Here is a 16201-nt window from a genome sequence, read left to right as displayed (position 1 = left end):
GGTTGCAGTGAGCCGAGATCACGCCACCATACTCCAGCCTGTGCAACAAGAGCAAAATTTCATCTCAAAAAAAAAAAAAAAAAATAGATTTAATAAAAATAATTTGTTTCATCAAGAATACTCACAAGTGAAACTGGTTTTTTTGTTTTTTAACTGTGAGAGTATGGTGATGAATATAATGACTACTATTAGGTAGTCATTACCTAATGACATCACCATATTATATGACATCTTCTTGTCATATAATGACAACTATACTATTATAGTATGGTTTGGTGCCCCTGCCTTGATGGCATGTTAAAGCTCTAGCTGTTTTACCCTTCATTGCTTTTACACCACCAGTGCAAATGTCAACAAAGTGAATAAGACGAATAACAAGTTATTGTTACTATGAAAATAGGGACTGGGTGCAGTGGTTCATGCCTGTAATCCCAGCACTTTGGGAGGCCGAGGCGGGTGGGTCACCTAGGTCAGGAGTTCAAGACCAGTGTGGCGAACATGGTGAAACCCTGTCTCTACTAAAAACACAAAAAATAGTGGTGGTAGGTGCCCGTAAATCCCAGCTACTCAGGAGGCTGAGTCAGGGAAATCACTTGAACCTGGGAGGTGGAGGTTGCAGTGAGCCGAGATCGTGCCACTGCACTCCAGCCTGGGCAACAAGAGCAAAACTCTGTCGAAGAGAAGAGAGGAGAGAGGGGAAAGCGGGGGAGAAGAGGGAGTTGGGAGGGCAGGGAGGAGGGAGAGGGACCTCTGAAAGGCTCTCAGGAATCCCCAGGAGTCCACAGATATGCTTTGGCAGCTATTGATTTAGAGTGTGGACTCCAGCCAACTGCTTGGGTTGAATCCCAGCTCCTCAGTTACTAGCTGTGTGTCCTTGAACAGTTTACTTCTCTGCAAAATGAGAGAGGTAATAGTACCTACTTCATAGGACTATTATGAGGATTAAAGTGGTTGGTATTTATAAGTGCTTGGCACATAAAGCACTCAATAAATAGTAAAGCAAGTTTTCTTCTGTAAAAAATGTGCAGAGTTTCATGAGCAGAAAAGATACAAATTTAGAGAATGACCATATATTAAACTTTAAAATTAGGAAAGGACATTCATTTACAATTGAAGATTTGCCTTAGGGGGAGAAGAGATTTTTTAAAAGGTTTTGGGCAGGGGCGTGAAGCACAAAGTCTACATGGTTGAATTAAAAGCTTTAAGGGCGAAGACGAATAAAAAGGCATAGATAGATCGATCTGTGGTAATCTTGAGAAGAAAAGAGAATGAGTGTCCATGAATGTGGAAGCCAGTGGGAAAATTTGAATGGTTTTCCTCTTTTTGCAAATAGGAATATTAGGTGGCCTTGTGCTGGTAAAAACTATGCCTTGCTCTTTAAGGTATGCGATATGGAACCTAGGTCAGTTTGAGAACATGAAATTCACTGCAACTTAATTTTACTAATAAAATTACCATTGGGTATGCTAAATTAGTCACATTGCTAAATGAACCTCTTTCTGAGTAGGCTGAATGGAAAAGATGCCCAAAAGCTTGGAGCATGAGGCCAGGCATACTTGTTTTTTTGTTTTTTTTTCTTTTTTTTTTGGAGTCTTGCTCTGTCGCCCAGGCTGGAATGCAGTGGTACAATCGTGGCTCACTGCAACCTCTGCCTCCTGGGTTCAAGCACTTCTGCCTTAGCCTCCTGAGTAGCTGGGATTACAGACGCCTGCCACTACACCTGGCCAATTTTTGTATTTTTAGTAGAGACAGGATTTCACCGTGTTGGCCAGGCTGATCTCGAACTCCTGACCTCAAGTCATCTGCCTGTCTCAGCTTCCCAAAGTGCTGGGATTACAGGCGTGAGCCGCTGTGCCTGCAGACATCTTTGTTCAGTGCACAAACTATATAGTCATATGTGGCATACCTTGCTGACAGATCTAGCTCTCTTCTTAAAGAGCAAATTCAATTTCTTTAAAAGGAGCCTTCTAGTTTTTTACCTTGGGATAAATCCTTGGCTACTAGTGGTGGTGTGCAGGTAAGGTGGCAGTGCAGTTTCACTCATACATTCAATCAATATTGAATGCCTACCATTTACCAAGCATTATTCAAAGCATCAGGGAACAAAATGGACAAAATCCATGCCCTTATGGAGGTAACATTTTAGCACGGGGAGACACAATACAATAGGAAATTAAGATTAGGATAAGGGCGTTGAAGAAAGATAAAACTGGAATTGATGCTGGAGACAATTTTAAATAGGTGGCAAGGGAAGTCCTCCTTGAAAAAGGTAACATTTGAGCAGAGACCGGAAGGAGGTGAAGAACCTAGTCATGATGATTTCTGCAAAATAGAAGGAATAGCAACTACAAAGGCCTCAGGCAGGAAAATACCTGTCATACCCGGCAGTGTGTATGATAGGAAGAGGAGTAAAAGAGGAAGTCATGTAATGGGGGACCAGATCATGAAGGGCCTTTAAGTCATGATAAAGAATATGGCTTTTAACGCTTTGTAAGTTGGGAAGCTACTGGAAGATTTTGAGTAAGCAAGCAGTGTGATTGGTTTAGATTTTAATAGGATCACTGGCTGCTGTGTTGAAAATAAACTATAGGGGGGCGAGAAGCAGGGAGACATATATACCAGAAACTGTGTTATCAATTGCTGCATAAGAAACTAACCCAAAATTCACTGGCTTAAACAACAAATATTTATTATCTCACACAGTTTCTGTTGGGAATATGGAAGGGCCTCAGCTGTAGCTTTGGCCCAGGGTGTTTCATGAGGTTCCAATTCACATGTCAGCCAAGGCTGCAGTCATTCAAAGATTTGATCAGGGCTAGAGAAGATCCACTTCCTGGTTCACGCGTATAGCTGTTGGCCAGAGACCTCAGCTACTCATCACATGAGCCTTTCTCTATGACATGGCTCTCAGCCTCTCCAGAGTGAATTACCAAGGAGAAAGCAAAGCAGAAACCACAGTGTCTCTTATGACCTAGACTTGGAAGACATGCCATTACTTCCGTGGTATTCTGTTGATATCCCAGACCAACGCTGATAAAATGTGGGAAGAAACTGCATGAGGCCTGACTACCAGGAGGCTCAGGGAATTGGGACAGGCCACCTTGGAGGCTGGCAACAGACAGACAGAAAATGAGATTTAAAAATAAGATACACCATTTATAGTAGATTTTAAACAAATTCCTAGGAGTATCTAAAAGATGTGCAAGACCTCGTCACAGAACACTATAAAACATTATTACGAACCTAAAGGAGAACTAAATAAACTGAGAGATATACAGTAGTATTTGCACATCTGTAGACTCAACACAGTTCCAATAAAAATCCTATTGGTTTTTATTTTTTAAGTAGAAATTGACAAACTGAATCTAAAATTTGTGTGGAAATGCAAAGAGCCAAGAATAGCCAACACAATCATGAGGAAGATTGAAACTGATGCTAGATACCGAAAAAAACTGTAGTAATTTAGAACAGGGTAGAGAAATAAACCAGTAGAATAGAATAAGAGAGTCTAGGAAAAGACCCATACATGTATGAGGCCTAATGTGTGTGCAAAGATGAGACTGTAGGGAAAAGATCATTTTAATAAATGGTTTGGAGTTAATTAGATATCCATATGGAGAAAAGCATTAATCTTAACTCTTCATTCCATACCAAAAAAAATCAACTCTAGATGGATTGCAGATATAAAAGTGAAAGGCTCAGCTTGTCACATGCCCAGACTTGGCTCAGGTATTCACCCCTGAGACAGGCCTGGCCCTGGGATGGGAGGGGTCAGTTCTACCCAAGCAAATGAAATGGTCTTCCTGCAAGAAATAGATGTTCTGTTACCTAAAAGAGCAAGGAAAGAAAACATAGTAGGCAGATTGAACCTGTCAGCTTCAGTAATACAGATACCCTTCAGATTCAGTTGTTGAGTAATTTCATGATTAAGACACCACAGATATGTTTAGCTTGGTGTGCTAAGTGGAGATGGGATTGTACCAAGAGCGTTACTATCGTTTATCATGTCATGGCTATAACTCCATATAAATCACGTCTGGGGATACATTTGGATGAGACATATTGCCTTTCTAATCCTTTCCCTTCACTGGGTGATGAACATACGTCAGTCATCCCTCAGTATCCGCAGGTATTGGTTCCAGGATCCTCCTCCTCCCACTCCTGCAGACACCAGAATTTGTGGGTTCTTAAGACTTGCAGTCAACCCTGCGATACATTTGGGTATGAAAAGTCAGTCTTCCTTATTGACAGGTTTCACATCCTCGGAATACTGTATTTTCAGTCTGAGGTTGGTACAATACAGTGGCCTCTTGGTGAGATTTATTTTACCAGTATAACTATATAGCAATATAGGATAAGTATATAGTGATACATTGCTATAAGGAAATTTTTCTCGTAAGTTTTTTATAAAGTTTTCTTATAAGTGGGAGGGGCTCATCTTACCACTTTGTGCTGCGGTACTAGTTCAAAGTTTAATGTGCATTCTTAATTAACTAGATATGTGTATTTTTTTCTTCTCTTGAAACTAATAGTGAAGATTCCCAAATTGAAAAGGCCAAAGATTGCTTATAAGATCAGTCAGGTAGCTAAAATTGAAGGTGGTCTTGAATTGGAGAGTACAGGCTCTGCCTAATAGGGCCTTAGCTGATGGGTTTTAATTTGGGGGACATGAGTCCAGTATTGTCAGATCTTCCTATTTTTCAACAGAAGTCTGGAAAAAACTGCTGTATAGGCCAGGCATGGTGACTTACACCTGTAATCCCAGCACTTTGGGAGGCCGAGGGAGGTGGATCACCTGAGGTCAGGGGTTCGAGACCAGCCTGGCCAACATGGTGAAACCCCGTCTTTACTAAAAATTAAAAATTAGCTGGGCATGGTGGTGCATACCTGTATTCCCAACTACAGGAGGCTGAGGTAGGAGAATTGCTTGAACCTGGGAGGCAGAGGTTGCAGTGAGCCGAGATTGAACCACTGCAGTCCGGCCTGGGCAGCAAGAGTGAAACTCCGTCTCAAAAAAACCCAAAAAACTGCTATGCAGAGAAACTACAAAGCACAGTCAGTACAGTAGTCCAAAATCCCTATACTTTTATCAGAGTAAATAGCATTCATCCCAAGTGTTTTGTATCAAGTCATACTTTCTGATCTGTTGGCTTTATGAGCTTTGCTGGATTTTTTTGAGATGGAGTCTCGCTCTGTTGCCCAGGCTGGATTATAATGGCATGATCTTGGCTCACTGCAACCTCCGCCTCCTGGGTTCAAGCAATTCTCAGTCTCCTGAGTAGCTGGGATTACAGGCACTCGCCACCATGCCCGGCTGATTTTTATATTTTTAGTAGAGACGAGGTTTCACCATGTTGGTCAGGCCGGTCTCGAACTCCTGACCTCGTGATCTGCCCACCTTGGCCACCCAAAGTGCTGGGATTATAGACGTGAGCCACTGCGCCTGGCGGGATTTTTTTTTTTTTTTTTTATCATCTCTGCAAAAAGGTTACTGCTGCCCCTTACCACCCCTCATATCTGTTTATTATCCATGTGATAATTGGAGATCCAAAGGCTTAGAACTGGGAATTACTGTATGCAACCAGGAAACACTAATCTCAAGCACCTATGCCAAGTTAGGTAATTCCTCTTTTGATCAGTTAATAAAAAAAAAATTAGAGTGTACCATAAATCCTATTTTGCTCTCTTCTGGGATCCATTTGATACAATTGCAAAGAGAATTCACCCATTCTGAGTGGTTAGTTTTCCAGTGATCTAAAAAAAGGCAGAATGTGGCAGGAGCTCGTCTTACCTTTGTGTAACACTTTCTGTTGCGGTGTGGTACTGGTTCAAAGTTTAATGTGCATTCTTATTTAACTAGACATGTTACGTGTATTTTTTTTTCTTTTCTTGAAATTATTAGTGAAGGTCCCAAATTGAAAAGGCTAGAGATTACTTATAAGATCAGTTAGATAACTAAAATTGAAGGTGGTCTTGAATTGGAGAGTACAGGCTCTGCCTAATAGGGCCCTAGCGGATGGGTTTTAATTTGAGGAACATGAGTCCAATATTGTCAGATCTTCCTATTTTTCAACAGAAGAAATCTGGAATTATGTGACATTCCCCAATTTTTGAATGCTAACAACTAATTTTTTAAAAAAGTAATAGATACTGGCCAATCAAATATGGCTATGGGTCAGACTTAACTTTGCTAGTTCACAACTTCTTTGGACTAATTCATCATTATAAATTATATTTTCTCCCTATTTTTTTCAGGATGAGGGAGAAAAAGAATAGAGTGAAAAAAAGTATGCATTTTATAACTGCCTTGGGCTGTTGGTCATTCTTACTGAATTAACTGTTTCATTATATAAATTATGAATATTGCACTGTGAAACGTTCTTCATCAGTTTTCTCCCCTTTTCAACAGAATAACTGTTTTTTTGGCCTGACATGAATACTTGTGACAATAATGAAGTGTGTTTACTCAACAAAATATTTTGTGGGATTCATGTTAGGCATAAAGAGGGTTTGAAGAAGAAACTTAAGAGTTTAGCTGGTAACAGAGTTGTATACCAGTGAAATATTTGAGTAATGGTACAATTAAGTGCCCCAAAAGAGCGGTACAAGCAGCTTCCTTAGGAATAGAGTAGAAGAGGCTTGAGGTGGTCAGAAATGGTCCCAGAAGAAATAGAATTTAAGCTGATTTCCTGAAATAGATAGGATTATTACAAGCAGAATACAAAGGTAGGCGGGCTATACTCAAAAAGGAGCAATATGAGCTAGAAGCTTGTTTCCAGGAGTGAACATGATTTGTTTCAAACAGAGGGAAGCAAAAGACCCTCTGCTTTTACGAAGAGTAGAGTAAGAACAGTTACTGAGACTTTGCTGTGTGCCACATGCTATTTAGATGCTTTTCATACGCATTATTTAATCTGGTTAGGTAGATGATGTAAGTGCCCCTTAGGGAGTTGAAACCAGGGAAATTTAGTAACAAGTCCAAGCTTTTACAGGTAATAAAATGACAAAGCTGGGATTCCAGCTGTGGGCAACCTGACTCCAAGCCCATTCTGTTTACATACAGCATATTTTCTAGGGAAATTAGGCTGCTCGGGTTAAATTACGTGAAGCACGAATGCTAGGTTGAGTACTCCTCTCTGGGACAATTATACAAACTAAAACAGAAGTAATATGATGAGAACTGGGTGTTTTAGGAGAATTTCAATAAATGTATTAGGAGGAGGGGCAATAAACTGTTAATAATAACCCAGGTATGACAAGCAATGAGGACCACAGTTGGGATGGAAAATAAGAGGATGAAACATTTCAAAATAAAAATTATTGGAACATGGTGACTTACCTTTAGGGAAGGAAGCACAGGAAAGTAGGTTTAATTGACATGTATATGCTGTTATACTTGAGTTTATGTTGCCATCGTTACTATTCTTTCGTCAGAATTTTAATAATTGGTAATGAATTTTCTTTACAGTCTTAGAGCATTTAATTTTGAATTTTTAATCCTGCTAAGAACTTCCTGGGTAAAAAGACATAAAGGAAAAACAAATTTTTTCAAGAGCATGATTTTAGCTAATTAAAGCTGCATGATATGTTAAGATTGAATAAATGGAATTTAAAATGTATACTTAAATGAAAGTAATAAGAATTAATGCTCAGAAAATTATAGGTTTTCAGGGTTATGGTGGACTTTGACAGTTCTCTTTGTTTTTTGTTGTTGTTGTTGGTTTTTTGGTTTTTGTTTTTGTTTTTTAGATCAAAAGACACTGACTTAGCTGCTTACCAGATAAGGAAACTTGGGCAAGTAACTAAGTCTTTTTGAGTATCATTTTTTTTGTTTTTAAAATAGGGATTTCAACAGCACCAACATCATAGGGTTCTTGAGAGGATTAAACAAGATATAAATAAAACAGTAAAAACAGTTCCTAGCACATACTAAACTCCAAATAACTGTTAAGTATTGTCTGGAATGTTAGAGGGAGTAATAAGTTGGGGGGTTGACTGAATGTTATGAACAGTCAAAAGTTACGTTTTATGAATTCTATTCAGTTCATAGGCTTTTGTTTATTATACCATGCTAATCATTTTTAAAATATCTGGTAGAGTGATCTCACCTCCTACCCTCTGGATTTGTGGTTTCTCGAGGCTACAATGCAGCAGTTAAGGAATTGTTCTGCCTTTTCTCCCTTATCCCTTTTCCCTCCTGACCATTTTGAATGCAGACTAGTTACTTTAAAAAAAGGTATACACGTATGAGGAGGCAGGGAACCCATTTCTTGCAACGCATCGCGTGCATTTCAGACATGAGCCTAATTACCATGGTTTTGGAGTCTTTTTCAGTCTTTCCCCGTATAGTAAAGTGCATTTCTGACCTAACCCGATTAGTAGATGGGATTTGATTCTTATTTTTTTTAAAGAATTCTGTGAGAATCCCTTTGTACCTCTTGAGTTATGGAGTTATCATTGTTTTTGGGGTGGGATGCGCGGGTGGAGATCAAAATTGCGCATTTCAAAACCCCGGGTTCCATGGCTCAAGCCTGCCAGTGGCTGGGACTGAGCCCACCAGCCGGTAATTTTCTTGTATTTTTAGTAGAGGCGGGGTTTCACCGTGTGTGCATGGGATGGTCATGAATCACGACCTCATTACGATCCGCCCGTCGGCCTCCAGGTTGGTTTGAGCCACCGGCCGACCCGGCCGAGTATCATTGTTAATTTGATGCCGTGCAGGCAGTTTGACTTGGGAAAATTGGTAGTGTTACATGTTTTCAAACTTTAATCTTAATGTTTTGAAGTAATTGTAATGAAAAGCTTAGTGGTCATATTGTACTTACATCTATGACTTTTTGCTTGAGTTTTTATGGAAATACGGTATTTATCTCTTCTACAGTTTTGTTGCTAGCCATGTATTTATCATTATCATTGGGAAAGTTCCTTTAATTCCTCTCTTGTACTTTAATATTGTTAATAGGCGGTGTAGCGTAGTTGGTGGTTTAAACCTGAGTTCCTCAGTCTTTTTTCTCTCTTTTTTCCTTAAGGAACCTTTTTAGGGTTTTTTTTTTTTTTTTTTTTTTTTCCTAAGTGGCCCCCACCTCCAGAGATTTTAACTCCAGAGAGATATTGCACATCTGTTTATGTATTTTATGTATATCTGTGTTTTATACTAGAGTAAGGGTTTTTGTGACCCTTTCCTCCAAAAATCAGTGTTTTCCCCGTTGAGGGGCAAACTGTCTATACTGAGAGTGCACGTTTTATAAGCAGTGGATTCTCAAAATTTTGGTGTCAATATCCCGAAGAGCTTTTGTGTATGAGAGTTATATCTAGTTAAATAAATCATATTAAAAATTAAAGCGGAGGGCCGGGCGCGGTGGCTCAAGCCTGTAATCCCAGCACTTTGGGAGGCTGAGACGGGTGGATCACGAGGTCAGGAGATCAAGACCATCCTGGCTAACACAGTGAAACCCCCTCTCTACTAAAAAATACAAAAAACTAGCCGGGCGAGGTGGTGGGCGCCTGTAGTCCCAGCTACTCGGGAGGCTGAGGCAGGAGAATGGCGTAAACCCGGGAGGCAGAGCTTGCAGTGAGCTGAGATCCGGCCACTGCACTCTAGCCTGGACGACAGAGCGAGACTCCATCTCAAAAAAAAAAAAAAAAAAATTAAAGCTGAGAAAATATTGTAAGTACTAGTTTATTTTAAAATATTTTATGAAAAATAACCACTTTCCTCTCCCCCACACTTGTTAATGAGAAGAGTGGCATTGTTAACACATTTTTGCAGATTTTTTTTAAAAGTCTGCCTTAATAGCAAGATTCTAGTAATTGCTTTGGCATTCAATCTGTTAACAGTGTTACAAAGAAAATCTGGGCTCATGTGTTTGGAAATAATTTTTTTTTTTTTTGAGACGGAGTCTCGCTCTGTCGCCCAGGCTGGAGTGCAGTGGCCAGATCTCAGCTCACTGCAAGCTCCGCCTCCCGGGTTCCCGCCATTCTCCTGCCTCAGCCTCCCGAGTAGCTGGGACCACAGGCGCCGCCACCTCGCCCGGCTAATTTTTTGTGGTTTTAGTAGAGACGGGGTTTCGCCGTGTTAGCCAGGATGGTCTCGATCTCCTGACCTTGTGATCCGCCCGTCTCGGCCTCCCAAAGTGCGAGGATTACAGGCTTGAGCCACCGCGCCCGGCCGGAAATAATATTTTAATAACATTTTCAGATTTCTTTAATATTACACCAAAACTTGACGATTGATAGTTTCTTAAAGGATAGCTGCAGTGCGAAATTGAAACCATGCAAAACAAGCTTGTTCAATTTGTGGCCCCAACACAAATTCATAAACTTTCTTAAAACGTTATTTATTTATTTATTTAATTTATTTATTTATCTATTTTAGCTCATCCACTTTGGTTAGTATTAGTGTACTTTATGTGTGGCCTAAGACAATTCTTCTTCCACTGTGGCCCAGGGAAGCCAAACAATTGGACACCCCGATATAAAACTTTTTGTCCTGTTACATTAAAATTCATGGCCTTTCACTTTGAATGGATCTTCTGTTCATGAGTAATTTCTTACTATTTCTTGCTAAGCAACCAACACTGGTTGCTTAGAAAATACTGATTCACTGTCTTATGATGATATTTCAAATATTGATACCATATCAACTAATCACATTTCATTAATATCACCAGGAATCTTATCAGAAACTCTCAGAATATTGGAGATGCTTGTCAAGGTTTTTTTCACTTGACTGTTGTCTTTAATGACAAATACTATTAGATGTTTGAAGTGATGAGTGCACTTTGTTCATTTTCAAAAATGTCTGCTGAATACTCAAGCCTTAATAACCAGTTTATTAGTCATTCTTTCAAATAAAAAACATGTTCCATGAAAAAGGCAATTCAGTCAGCTCACAACTCAAACAATTGCACAGTGCTTTTTCTTCAGTCTTCATACTTCTTTACACAACAGGAGTGCTTCATGCATGCTTCCCAGTTTGTCACATAAAATGTTAATAAGATGTGTATTCAGGGTCAAGATTTAGTAAAATTAATAATTTTTACTGTGAGAGCATGGTGATGAAGAATTGACTACTAGTACAGTTGGGTGCCACTGCTTTGATTTGTCTCCTTGATAAGGCTTCAGGTGTTTTTTTTTTCCCCCACAATTGCTATAGCAGCATTTGTGCTCATGTCCATATGGTGAAAAAGGCAAATAACTCACTAGTATTATGAAAACAATTTTGACCTCTATGTGAGTATGTGAACCATACTTTGAGAATCATTGATGACTTAATAAGTGATGGAGCTGGGATTCAATCCAGGTGTTTTGTGTGTGTGTGTGTATAATCCCAGCTCCATCACTTATTTATTTATTTATTTATTTATTTATTTATTTATTTATGGACGGAGTCTTGCTCTGTTGCCCAGGCTGGGTTGCAGTGGTATGACCCCTGCTCACTGCAACCTCCGCCTCCCAGGTTCAAGTGGTTCTCCTGCCTCAGCCTCCCGAGCAGCTGGGACTACAGGCACACGCCACCACACCTGGCTAATTTTTTTGTAGTTTTAGCAGAGACGGAGTTTCACTGTGTTAGCCAGGATAGTCTCAATCTCCTGACTTCGTGATCCGCCCACCTCGGCCTCCCAAAGTGCTGGGCTTACAAGTGTGAGCCACCATGCCTGGCCTCCATCACTTATTAGCTACATGACCTTGAGCAATTACTCTGATACCAAGATCAGATAAACATAAAAGAGAAAGCTGCAGACCAGTGTTCGTCACAAAATAGGCAAAAAAGGGAAAAAACTCAAAAATGTTTGACATTAGCATTTCTATACTATCATTGTTATTTTTTAATTTGGTGTGTGTGTGTGTATATATATATATATGTGTGTATATATATTTTACAGGGCTGTAGAAGAAAGAGGGTTCTAAAGTAGCATTTATAAAAAAGAAAGGTGGCAAAGGTGGGATTCTGAAATGACTCGTCATCATGGAATAAGAAAGATGCTTGCCAGAATCCCAAATTGTATTCATAGGCTAAAGGTTTAACTATCCTCAACAGTTTTAGGACCTTTTTTTTTTAAGGGAAATGCTAAGCCTGCTGTCTTGTTTTGTAGTTCAGTCAAGTGCATTATTGCTCTTGGTTCTGAAATATGTATACATCCTCACTACCCATCAACGGTCTTCAGATAATGTAGGAGAAGATAAATCTAGTTGGTAACAGTAAACCGTGAATGCTTTCCTTGGGTATTTACCAGTTCAAGGAAATTTCAGTGGCAAAACATTTTCCTTCTTTGGTTAGTCTCATTCTTCATGATCTTTGAAAATAAACTCATCTGTAATACATATACACCCATTTCAGAGTAACCTTCACTTAGGAGATTGCTGTTTTTTAATAAGAAAGAGAGCCTGTTAGTACCGTCTGTCGTGTTATTCATGCCAAAGAACCAATTGCTTTATGGGAGAAATGGCACTTGGGGTTCTTCCATCTGCTGTAATTGATTATTGCTTTCATGTGATTCCCAAACAATTCCCTCAGTCCCAGCATCACTTGCCTGTCTGACTAATGCCTCTGTCCTGTTAGTTTTTAATATTTTTTAGTTTGAAATACTTAAAAAAATAAAAATTTCCACCAATTAGGCAAGAATATCTTCATTTTAGAGAATTTTATAAGTAAAGGTACGAATCAGGGAAAACACTAGCTTCAGCATCCTGGGATGTGTTCATTACTGTCCTTTTTGATGATTAATGGATGCTTCTTTTTTCCTGATTGGCAAAATATTGTATACACATTTCATATTGTGCCTTTTCATTTATTATCAGTATTTCCCTCCATCAAAAAGTATTCTAAAATATTTTTAATGACAGCATAACTTTTGTCATTAATATATATCATGCTTTAAAAAAAAACTATATACATTCTAATGTTATTATCAGTTTATAAAAATTATAAATACACTGTGAAGCACATCCCTTATATTTTATTATTCTTTTTCTGATTATACTCTAGTCATTTTGTTGAAGACCCTTAAAGGGGAATGACTGGTTCAGATAGCAATATTTGTCTTTTATAGGGTTCTTGAAGTGAATTGCCAACTTGCTTTCCAAAAAGATTGAACCAATTTGTTATCATTTTTTACAAGCATTCAGCCCAGTTCTCCATATCTTCACCAGATATGATACTATGTGAAATGCTTTTAAAACAGAATAAATAACACACATTAGCACATGAACTTCCAGCAAAAGTTTAAATGCTTAGAAATTAAATAGTATAACATACATCAAAACTTATAATGTATATCTCTTATTACTAGGAGGGTCCAAACTGAGCTAGACTTAATGAGTTATCCATAACCTTCTGGGGGTAGAGTCTTCAAAACAGATTTCTTTCTCTAGGAGTTCTTTGTACTTTCTGAGCCTGTACAGACTTGCTTATGTAGAGTGGGTTGGAGATAAAAAGTTCAGTATGTGTCCTTTTGGTTTTTATATTTTCCTCTCCTTTAGCCCTATGTCTTGGGACAGTTATATCGAGTAGTTTGGTATATGTGGGTTTTTTTCTTTATCTTATAAAGCAGATTTGGATAATGTGTGATTGGAAGTTACATGTCTGTGTTCCTTGCTAATTTTATGTAAATTTCAGGTGTGCAACGGAGGAACATGGCTCAAGAAACTAACCACAGCCAAGTGCCTATGCTTTGTTCCACTGGCTGCGGATTTTATGGAAACCCTCGTACAAATGGCATGTGTTCAGTATGCTATAAAGAACATCTTCAAAGACAGAATAGTAGTAATGGTAGAATAAGCCCACCTGGTAAGTAATTCTAGTAAAACCCATCTGTATTCGTAATTGAAATACAAGTGGATAGTTCAGTATACCCAATACCTTTTCCTGCTCTCAAATTGTATTTATATTACCATATTCATACCAGTAAAATTTCTCATTACACATTCTGATTATAATCAGTAGTGAGGAGTTAGGAATGAGTATCATCACTCATTGAAAATCCTGTAAATTCATACCATAATCTTACTTGCTGTGGCTGCGGAATTCTATTACATTATGAAAACAGAGGGGACACCTCAAGTGTCTTGGAAAGTAAGGTAAGAGAGTGATAAAAGAACCTTGTTCTTTTATCTGGTGTGACTTTTACAGCTCAAGTAGTTGTTGAAAGAGTGGATTATTGATAACCACAGCTCAGTGGACTTTAGAGGAAGCTTTACTCCATTAGGAAGGAGTAGTATTGTGGATTAACTCATAGTAAGGGATGTTCAACCCCAGTTCATTAGGGTTTTTTATGCCTTTTTGTGTCAAAGGATATTCTTGGTCTTTTGTTTAAGTAGTTGTATAAGAAGGATCATGAGAATTCTGAGTGTAAGCTTTGCAAAATAGGAAATGTTTATTCATTTAGTATAGTTTTCATGTAGGTTAATGCCTGCATGTATAGATTTTTGTGGTTAATGAACGTGTAGGCTATTAGTTCATTTAATATTGTATATGAGATCTTGTCTGTTTCTGTTCAAGCCAAAACCTACAACCATTTAACCAAAGCTCCAAATTTTCTTAAGGCTAAGATCAAATGAGTATAAACTGTTTCAAAATTAAGTCATCATCTACATGTGTAACCTAGTGTACTGAGCATAGATTTTAATTCTGAACCTATATTCTTCACTGCTATGTCATCTTATTTAAATATCTCATTTGTACTGTAGTACTTGGAAGATGTTTTTGAATTAAAGAATTTGGGCTTGGATGCTATTCAGTCCTAAGACATAGGAGTTTATTAATGTATACAACTTGTATATGGTTTCCTTCTTGGTTTAAAATTAATATATTTTTCACTGGCAAACCATTGAAAAAATTTTAAGTAAAAATAATGAACCAACATACTACATATTAAAAGAAAATCTCTATACTGTGTTCTGTGGAAAATGGATTTTGATTTTTTTAGATAAGGTCTTAGACTGCTTAGCATATAGAATCACTAATATGAAATGTGGTACTGTTACAGCAACCTCTGTCAGTAGTCTGTCTGAATCTTTACCAGTTCAATGCACAGATGGCAGTGTCCCAGAAGCCCAGTCAACATTAGACTCTACATCTTCATCTATGCAGCCAAGGTAAGATGTAGTGTCTGAATTATAATGCAAATGCCAATAAAAACTAAAGAGTATATTCTGTGTTTGATTAATTCTAATGAGGAAAACTACATAAAGCTACTTTTAGATTAACTGGCCTAAAATGTTATCTGTCTGATTATAACTAGTTAGAAAAAGCGATTTCTTGCTTTTACCTTGGGGTATCGGGGGTTATCGTTTAAGTCTTAGATTTCTTTTTCAGGCATCTTTTTCTGTCTTCTTTCTCATAATGTATCCTGACCTACTCCTGAAGTCCTTTGGAAGCATGTTAAGTGAAATGTTAGTCTTATTCTGCAAGTATTACTACCTTGTATTAAAAAAATACAGTCTTGTCACACATTATCTTTGTTTAATATCATGGTGTAGTACTCATATTTGTTTATATTATACTGTATATATATACTTTTTAACTCTGAAGTCACATCATTTGGAAGCCTGCATACAGCAATACTGGTTTCATTTTTATTCTGCTGTTAGGAACCACTATATTAAGTTCCTACACTATGGTTCCGTTTTTCCAATTCATGATAGGAGATGTTCAGTTTTACTATGCTGGAATATCATTTACAGCTTTGTCTTAGGGTTCTTTAAGCATGTCTTTATCATGCTAGTTTTCATTTAGTGGATTCATGTGGTACTTGAAATACACAAAGGCAGTAAAATTCTGGTTCAAATTGGTCTCTAGTTTTAAAGCTCTATGATTATGTTTAAGTTGTTTAAAAAAAAGTATCTCTGTGTTCTCATCTTAATCATCTACTTAGATATGTTGAACTGTTACTGTGCCACATTAGTTAATATTCATGTGTAGAGATCACCTTTTAAAATGAAATATTTTGCTTTTCTAGCTCTGTATCAAATCAGTCACTTTTATCAGAATCTGTAGCATCTTCTCAATTGGACAGTACATCTGTGGACAAAGCAGTACCTGAAACAGAAGATCTGCAGGGTTTGTATATGAGCTAGCATGTATTTTGTTATTTGAGTGTTATAGGCCAGACGCTATTGTAGGTGCATGTATTAAAAAATTGCCAGCTTAAAATACATATTTTTCTGTTTTCCCTATGAACACAATACTTTATATTTTTAA

General features: G+C 38.0%; 1 protein-coding gene across 6 annotated transcripts in view; it reads left to right on the top strand.

The window, feature by feature from the left end:
- The window catches only part of ZFAND6 (zinc finger AN1-type containing 6), an 83512-nt gene that overhangs the window by 51548 nt on the left and 15763 nt on the right, over positions 1-16201 (top strand). For all 6 annotated transcript variants that reach the window (XM_009210751.4, XM_009210748.3, XM_009210753.3 and 3 more), the window contains 3 exons: positions 13619-13789; positions 14988-15096; positions 15960-16060. In XM_009210751.4, coding sequence (XP_009209015.2) covers positions 13636-13789; positions 14988-15096; positions 15960-16060 — 364 coding nt within the window. In that variant the 5' untranslated portion in view covers positions 13619-13635. The remainder of the gene's footprint in view (positions 1-13618; positions 13790-14987; positions 15097-15959; positions 16061-16201) is intronic.

Source organism: Papio anubis, chromosome 7, assembly GCF_008728515.1.
Source record: "Papio anubis isolate 15944 chromosome 7, Panubis1.0, whole genome shotgun sequence".
Classification (NCBI taxonomy): Eukaryota; Metazoa; Chordata; class Mammalia; order Primates; family Cercopithecidae; genus Papio; species Papio anubis.
Note: the sequence above shows the minus strand (reverse complement) of the source record. Positions and strands in the feature narration are given on the sequence as shown.